The sequence below is a fragment of the Homarus americanus genome, unplaced genomic scaffold (assembly GCF_018991925.1).
Source record: "Homarus americanus isolate GMGI-L3 unplaced genomic scaffold, GMGI_Hamer_2.0 scaffold28257, whole genome shotgun sequence".
In the NCBI taxonomy this organism is placed as follows: Eukaryota; Metazoa; Arthropoda; class Malacostraca; order Decapoda; family Nephropidae; genus Homarus; species Homarus americanus.
In genome coordinates this window covers 113,571-122,939 of record NW_024740706.1, presented here as the reverse complement: position 1 = coordinate 122,939, position 9,369 = coordinate 113,571, and the positions used below count along the sequence as shown (strand labels likewise).

The 9,369-nt window shown below is 38.6% G+C and overlaps 1 protein-coding gene across 2 annotated transcripts in view; it reads left to right on the top strand.

The window, feature by feature from the left end:
* The first annotated feature begins 1,526 nt into the window (after nt 1-1,526).
* LOC121875511 (DNA-directed RNA polymerase I subunit RPA1-like) overlaps nt 1,527-9,369 on the top strand; it is a 44,213-nt gene continuing 36,370 nt past the window's right edge. The window contains exons 1-4 of one of the 2 annotated variants that reach the window (XM_042380077.1): nt 1,527-1,568; nt 5,185-5,360; nt 5,558-5,737; nt 9,139-9,260. In XM_042380077.1, the coding sequence (XP_042236011.1) occupies nt 5,195-5,360; nt 5,558-5,737; nt 9,139-9,260 (468 nt within the window). In that variant the 5' untranslated portion in view covers nt 1,527-1,568; nt 5,185-5,194. The other variant, XM_042380078.1, reaches the window with a different exon arrangement.

The window sequence follows — 9,369 nt, the reverse complement described above, 5'->3', positions numbered from 1 at the left end:
AACTACCATCTTCAAGCCTCAGGTCTGATACTCCTACTCGCGTTTTCAATTTCGACTTTGCATAGCGGTAAAACGCCTTTGGGTTTGACTTGACCTCGCGTGCAACCAGCCTTTGGAACTCCTTTTCAGCCCTCCTACACTCTATCTTTGCTTGGTTTCTGGCTCTTGCATACATCCTCCTGTCTTGCTCATCGTTTGACCCAACCCACGTCTTGAATTTCTGGGTTTTCTTCTTAATTTTGTCGACCGCCGCATGGTTCATGTGTAGGGATCCCCTCGTATTCCTAGAAGCACTGGGTTTGGTCTTGGGTATATATTTATCGATCAAATGGGTCATTTTACTAGTTATGATATTCAGCGTAGTGTCTGCGTTCTTGTACCTTAATAAGTCAGGCCAGTTGATACCCCTCATCTCTTCCCTCATCCCATTGTAATTTCCCTTGTAATATTTGCACCTTGGCCTGGCCTTATCTTGAACTAGGTAACAGTTAAATCTGAATGACAACACTGTATGGTGACTGGTGCCAACTGGGGCAAGGTGTTCCAGTTTGGCCACCATACCCTCCTCGTTTGTTATGATGAGGTCAAGTGGCTTGGGTGTTTGCTCCCCTCTGTAATGTGTCGGGTCTCTCACATGTTGGAACAGAAAATTATCTCTCAGAGTTTCTACAAAAAGAGTAGCAGGATTATTCAAGTCATTCGGGGTGGACTCGTTTCTCCAGTCGATGTCGCCATAGTTAAAGTCCCCCATGATAAGGAGGTGGCTGGGGTTGAGCATCGCCGCATTGTTTATTAAGGTTCTTAAGTTCCTTTGATTTAGTGGGCCACAGTTCGGGATCTGTTGATACACCCGACAATAAGTAGGTCCCCTCCCTTTAATTTAATTTTACACCACTTGGACTCTTCAAAAACATCCTCTCCCTGTACCCTCGCCTGGCTGGCTCTAAGGTCTTGCCTAGCACAGATAACCACACCCCTCCTGCAGGATTCTTGAGTTAGGTTCGTAAATGAGTCATATCCAGCAATACTGAACTCACATTCCTCTGGGTCAATTCTCCTGTTCTTGTACAACAGTTCTACAGCTCCTACAATATCTGGTTGGTGTACTCTCAGTAGTGTTTCAAACTCCTCCCTCTTATCAAGGAACGTGTCAGTATTAGTGTACATGACATTCAAGCCAGAATTTGTTCTCGGTAACGTCTCTGCTCTTAGTAATAAACCCGCTCCCCCCCACATTCTCAGAAGCTACAGCATTTGCTAAGTACACTGTATTTTGCAGGGTGTGGTTAAAAATGTCATTGTTCACACGGCTCGTCCCCTTGGCTGAGCTGGTGCCTCCTCCTGGGGGGGGGGGGTTGAGTGGCAGTCATTCATAAAGTATTATATCAATGACATTTATTTTATTTTAATATCTTTGGTTAATATATAAGTATAAAATATTTGATATCATAATTTAAAAGAAATATATAAATAGTGAATGATATTATTTAATTTACTTATGAAAGTTTTGTGTTTACATATTGAAGGCAACACGTGTGAAGCTTCCCTACAGTGTGTACCGGTGGAGTGTAGGTATAGGGTGTACATGGACCTGTGTACCGGGAGACAGTGTAGGTATAGGGTGTACATGACCTGTGTACCGGGGAGACAGTGTAGGTATAGGGTGTACTGGGAGAGTGTAGGTATAAGGTGCACATGGACCTGTGTACCGGGAGACAGTGAGGTACATGGACCTGTGTACTGGAGAGTGTAGGTATAGGTGTACATGGACCTGTGTACCGGGAGAGTAGGCATAGGTGCACATGGACCTGTGTACTGGGACAGTGTAGGTATAGGGTGTACATGGACCTGTGTACCGGGAGAGTGTAGGTATACGGTGTACATGGACCTGTGTACCGGGGAGTGTAGGTATAGGGTGTACATGGTCCTGTGTACCGGGAGACAGTGTAGGTATAGGGTGTACATGGACCTGTGTACCGGGAGACAGTGTAGGTATACAGTGTACATGGACCTGTGTACCGGTGGACAGTGTAGGTATACGGTGTACATGGACCTGTGTACCGGTGGACAGTGTAGGTATACGGTGTACATAGACCTGTGTACCATGAGTATTGTGCTCGAATCCATATACGACTACAAGGGGTGACCCAAAATGCAATCCATGAGACATTAGTAGAATCCCCCCCGTCATCTCCACTACTGGCGATATCACATACAGTAGTAACACCTTTCACTGACTACTTAAACACTTTAGGTGTATAAACAATAATTGTGAACAGTGAACTTAACCAAGAATAGCTGACCAAGATGGGTTATGATTTGGGTATTATTTTGGTTTTGGTCATCTGGGGAATCTTGGGAATTTAACCCCCACCAGAAAGGTTAGATATAGTTTCTGGGTTCGGTAAAACTTCACTTGTTGCTACTATATGAAATCGAAATTAAGAATGTTATTTCGATGGTTTTTGATATGCTATGAACGAATTTGTATAGTACAGTATAGTACAGTTCCAATATAGTACAATACAGTTCCAGTACAGTACAGTATAATACAGTACAGTACAATACAGTTCCAGTACAGTACAGTGCAGTACAGTATAGTACAGTTCCAGTACAGTACAATACAGGGGTCGCATACTTGAAACCATTTACAGGACTGTATCTCTTTGTTTACCCTGTACCTGGAGTTACAGTCACCGATCGGTCTACTCAAAACAAATATTTTTCAGTGGACTCTGTAAGCGAGTCTGTATTTGAGGCCGTAACTTTCAGGACCTCCTTAGGTGCTGTAACACAGTCAACTCGGATATAGTGAGTCTCTATTTCCCGATTGCGTAACAAAAACTAATAATATCTGTTGTAATATTACTTGTTAGACTTGTTATCATAGAATAATGAAAAAAATGTTTTGTATACCAACATACTAAAATGCGATATTACATTGTGTCTTTTTAGTAAATTATTATTATTATTATTTTTTTGACGAGAAGAAGAGGCTTGAGTGTTCCTATTTCTCGCTGAATGGAAGAGACTCACCTTTTGTCTTCTTACAACTTATCAAGTAATTTGTACCAAAATAGAAGATTTATATTGTCCACATTTATGGAACAAATATTTTTTATGACTGAGTAAACTTGCAGATAGACCTTATTAATGTGGTATAGCTGTAAATATCCTTCAGTAATGAAATCCAAATACGAGGTCATGTGAACATTCTTACCTAAACTGTTCCTTCTTGGTATGGCTAGGACCAAGTTATAACAAGCTATTCTGCCAAGTACCAAACACGGACCCATGACCTCAGAGTTAAATAATACCTCACCCAATAAAAGTTTATCAAACCTAATAAATAACGGGGTAAAAATTAACAGTAGTACAGCAATTTTTTTAGAAAAAGAATTAATGTTATAGGTTTTTTATCCGATACATTCAGTAGTGGTTTGTTGCTGTAAAATTAACGAAATGTATTTTACCCTAACAAAACCTAACCTAACCTAAACCTTACCTTATCTAATGTAACCTAACATTACCCTACCTAACCTAACCTAACCTAACCAAACCAAAGAAAGCACATGACAAACAATTAAGTTCTCTAGAAAAATTTCAATTTCTTTTTAAAAAATACATTTACAGAGATAACAAACTTTTTATAATAATTTCTCCAACGTATCTATAAATCTGTTGATGGTAAATAAACGTAACTTAGGGTGACACTATTATGCATTTTAACCTTTGATTATCTCTCCAAATGGTTAGGTTAGGTAAAGATTAAGTTAGGTAAGGCAAGGTTAGGTTAGGTAAAGGCAAGGTTACGTTAGGGTAAGGAACGTTTCACTGATTTTGCGACAAAAAAAGAGCCTGAATACTGATTGCATTCAACCAAAAACCTATTAAAAAATGTGATGCCACTGTTATACCATCCCTTTGGTTAACCATTGTCCTCAAGTATTACTCAAACATAATTCCATCTTCACTAATGACGCTTGAAGTACGTCAACTATCACGTTAGGTCAGGTCAGGTTTTCGAAGTTTTTTATTTTTTTTTATGCCACATTTTCCCTTATTTTTAAAGCCCTGATAACTTTAGGGAACCATTATTGTTGGTAGTGTAAGTGGTTGCATCTCCATAAATATCCGTTTCTCACAGAAATACAGATTATATTCATTCATAACAAGAAGAAATATATATAACAAAAACTTTTTGTTAACCAATTTCCCATTATGGTATAATATGAATCTTATTTCTGGGAGGTAAAAAATAATTTTATGCCACACCAAGAATTTAATAAGCAAGATAGGTTTTTCATATGTTTTTCATGGGGATTTGACCAGAAGACCAAAGCCCGAGTGTGATAACTGACTGGTGACACTTACTGGAACAGTGTGCCAGTCATGGGGACTCTAGGTCTTGTTTTCTGGCTGAGTGCCGGCAGGAGGATGACTCCTTCACCATCTCAGAAAAGGGAGGGAACCATCACTGCTATTTTCTATTGTGAGTTTGAGGCCCTACTTCTCCATAAGCCTCCTTCTCAACTCCTGAAGGTCCTCCACGTCCCTGACTCCAACCAAGATATTGTGTGTGTGTGTGTTGTAAGAAGTAGTGTGTGTGGTAAAATATTTATATATTATGGTATAAATAATATATTATAAAAATCCCAAGCTTTACAAATCCAACAACATCCGGATGCAGATGTGAAAATTTGGCAGATACTCTGCAGATGCAGATTTGACATCCATCTGTAGTACTTTCAAACTTACTGAATGTACAGTGCAGTATACATAACTATAATCACTTTTTATGTCTTAACACTGTTTTAATGGTGTTCTTGAATGGTTTTATGAGGGTACTACAGTTGTGTACAGTACTGTACAACACAGATCTTATGTAAGAACAGAAGTGTGTGAGCAAACAAACTTGTACAGTGGCGGCTGAGAGTGTTATGATGCAAGAGTTTGACTGTGGGATACATCAGACAACCATAGACTGACGTACACTGTTAAGATCACCTGTTAGACTGATGTACACTGTTAAGATCACCTGTTAGACTGATGTACACTGTTAAGATCACCTTTTAGACCAATCTAGGCTGCCTGAATGTTATTTCCCGTGGTGCTTCATTAAGAATTCCTTGTATAATTTTTGTTGTTCATGAATTATAATGTTAAAAGTTGTATATTTTTCAGAGGCCGGAAGATGGGCAGCTACGGGCAAGTAGGCTTTACCTGTGTCAAGGACCTCCTGTTCCGTGTGTACACAGATAAGGAAGTTCAGCAGATATCTGTGGTGAAGTTAACCAATGATGAATCCATTAACGAGCTGGGACACTTTGCTGCTGATGGCTTATATGACCTACGCATGGGTAAGATATTGATAGTGACAGCCGTGTGGATGATGATGACTGTGTGGATGATGGTGATGACTGTGTGGATGATGGTTATGACTGTGGATGATGGTGATGACCTGTGTAGATGATGGTGACAAGAGTGTAGATGACTGTAAATACTAACACAAGTCTATGTAATTCATTATCTAACGACCATATTTCTCACCCTCAAGGACCCATGTCAACACGTGAACGAGATGTCTGTGAAACTTGTGGACAAGATGGGCTCAGGTGTCTGGGTCATTGTGGACACATAGAGATGCCCTTACCTGTTTATAACCCCTTCTTCTATGGTGTGCTGAGCAAACTCCTCTATGGAATATGTAATCACTGCTTCAGGTTCCAAGCTCCAGGTATAGTGTAGTGTATGTTCAGTATTAAATGTAAAACAGAAGGGTTTATGTATCCTGCAGAATGTTTTGTGTTGGTTTGTAACAATTGTCTTTGCTGTGTCACTCTTCTCTTTCCTTCACACTTGGTTGGGATCAAGAAAATAACCCTTAGCTGTATCACATGTTTGTGGTTACCTCTACTGTACTGGATGTGTTTCTTGCTCTACAATGCAAAAGAAAATGAGGACCTTGTGCCTTATATATTTGTTGTCATACTGAACATGCAAAATACTGTAGAAGAAAACACACAGTATATAATGAGTACTACTGTGCTTTCGTTATTGGTAGGGCTGGTGGGTGTAGTAATGCTGCTTCCATGAGTTTCAAGGGCAGCTCTAGGTACCAGTCTTGGGGAGCGGGGCGGGGCATCCCGATTTGGCAGTATACACCAAGTTTCGTGGGTGTGTGAGGAAGATGGGTAGGGGATGGGGGCAGCGCTGGTGTAAGTTCCAGGGTGTCTACCGATGTGGACCACCTGGAAATGTCTTGTAGTTTTGTTTCTGAAGCTGGAAAAAATTAGGTTTTACTGCTATTATTACTTTAACTGTTTAAAGTATTTTCTTGAGTCAAGTGTTATTTTTTGTTGTGTTTTTATGGCAAGTGTTGGCCACACTCGCCTCACCCACAGCTTCCTTAGGAGCACTGATCTATTGTGATAACTGCCTGGTGCCACTGACTGTCAGAGTGTGCCAGTCATGGGGACTTGAGGACTTGTTTTCTGACTGAGTGCCGGCAGGTGGATGGCTCCTTCACCATCTCAGAGGTGCTCAGTGAGAGAAGTTTGGTACCTGATGGTGAACTTCTCAAACTTTTAGTTGTAATAGAAGTGTTTGACTGCTTGTGATTTTTAAATAAATACAGGGTACAGGATTTCATATTACAGTACGGTGATCCCGCTGGTTAACGAAATGTCGGTTAACGAATTACCTTCCATAAGAATATTCAATTCGGTTAACAAATTCCTTACGAATTTTTCCCAACATGTTTTCGCCTGCTCACCATCTGTAGTATTAGTCTGCCAATACAGTAATCGGTTTTAGGGCTTAAATTCGTTACCATTTGAGTAAATATCAAGAAGGTTTTACTATTCAATAATTTTCCAAGTCTTATATTAATATTTTTAGTCATTTTAGCAATTATTTAACATAATTGAAGTACAGGAAACTAAATTCTAGTGCGCCAAACAGCCACTTGACTCACCCAGCATGGCGTCAGTTTGTATCTCTGGTCAGTGGAGGTAACATCTTGCTTGTGACTCTCTTGAACATAAACTATTTTTACATTTTTACAGTACAATTATTGGTCATTCTGAAATTTATTTTACATATTGACAATATATAGTGCAGTGCAGTGTTGATTTAAAGAAAATAATCTTGAATTACACCTAGTGAACTTAAAATTTTATGGGTGAAATGGCAGAATGAAGCATGGGGTGACTTTTCTTCCACCCCCACTTCCTTCTCTTCTCCCTTCTCGTCCACCCCCACTTCTAATTCCCATCATCATCATCCAGGAGCCTTCTACATACACACCTCAAAGTAAGTGTACTGTACTGCATTTTTTTTTTTTTTTTACTTTGTATGTAATTTTTGGTGAGCTGGAGCCAATTACCCAAAATCCCATTGAAACAATGGTTTCGGTGAACAAAATTTTCGGTTAACGAACGACCTTCTGGAACGAATTGTTTGTTAACCGAGGGATCACTGTATTTTAACTTTGATATTTAAACTTAATATGATCTTATTTTATGTATAATACTGTAGTTTTAAATTATGAGTTTCATTTTATTTACCGTGTCATAGTTTTAAATAATGAGCTTAATTTTTGGTATCAAATGGCCACAGGCGGCAACTCTAGATTTTACCGAACTAATCGATCAATCTTCTTTTTCTTTATATTTCTGTAAACTAATTGTTCTTTTGTCATCTGAAATAATGTTCGAAAGTGAGGAAGTGAAAATTAGTGGATTGATCAGTTTAATAATTAAAATATTACACAGAAAATATATCAGGGTTGGCTGATTTAAACCAATGGCTTAAACCCCCCAAAAAACTTCTTCTTTTTTTTCTGTCCTTTATCTCGGTTTTAATAAGTTTTTGTTTGTTTTTATTACTTAAAGAAAATTTTAATGATTTATAGAAGATTCAGAAAAGGCGTGTGATAGGGTGAAGAGAAAAGCAATGTGGGAGGCATTACAAGTTTATGGGGTGGGAGGAAGGCAACAGTAAGAGTAAATGGGAATGAAACATTTGAAATATATGTGGGTGTTAGACAGGGGTGTGTTATGCCCTTGTTAGACATGGATGTGAACTGTTATACACTGGTGATAATAAGCTTTATTACAGGGCTGTTTATAAGGGAGCTAAGCTGGCACTGTTCAGTATAACTGGTGACAGCTTATGGTTGGCCTCTGATCATGTATTATATAGGGAGCCACTGCCTATCTCTCTCTCTCTTCAACTGTATTTAAATTAATTCTGTAAAACTTTTGACCATAATAGTACAATGTTTTTTCCATGCATTAAGAAGAGTCTGTCTGCCTGATCAAAGCTTGTCTTGTGTTTAAAGAGTTTAAATCATCCTCATTGTAATATTTATGATTAAAAGGTTATAAAAGGGGCTACAATTACTTAAAACTTATTAAAACCAACATAAAAGCATTAAACCAATTTTTTTTTTTAACAATGGTTTTTGCAAACCCAGATTTGTGAAGGTTACTCTTTGCTGTTTATGTGTTATTCTGGATGTACTTAAGTACAGTAGTTAGACACAATAAATTTCAACTCTGGCATAAAAGGTGTTTTGGCCTAAAATTCTACAGTATAAGGGGTAAAGCTTACCATAATCTTAATCTCACCGATTTTTCCAAATCTCAATATATATGCCCCTGAACATGCTGATTAAGGATCTCTTGTCCACAATTTGATATCTGTATAATTACATGTCCAAATAATATCTGAAAAATTTTAAATTATTTTTCTAACCTCAATTACCCACAGCCTATGTTTTATTTTTCTAATTATAAATTTCTATTAAGCAATGAATTGAGTTCACTTTCATCTGGGAGTCAGACTGGCGACCAGTAGTTATGACTCATAACTTCCTGAACGCTCTCCACTTCACCGGTCGTGCTGAGGGGGCAGGGCATAGCTGTCACATTAATTTGATTGTAATATAGTCTAGGGTATGAATGAGTTTTAGTTAACAGGTGTACAATAAATGTGATTTCAACAAGAGTCAAGAGCATTCCCAGATGCCCTCACAGGCTGATGTAGCATGTGTGGTGGTGACACGGTGTAGTGTAGATGAAATTATAAAGATGTTTTTGTACAGTTTGTAATAAAATCTCTTTTTGCTTTCAGATTACCGAGTGATACAGCTCTTATACCAAAGTAAACTGCTGGATGAAGGGTATGCAAAGGAGGCCCTGAATGTAAAGGATACAGTGGCTAGAATCACATCACATGGAGATGAGTCGCAGGAGGTCAGTTCATGTATCTTTTTACTCATTAATGTGTGTTACTATGTTGCAGTACTGTACATGTTGGTTTATGTACAGGTGCACTTTTTTGGTGTTATACAATGTGACACAA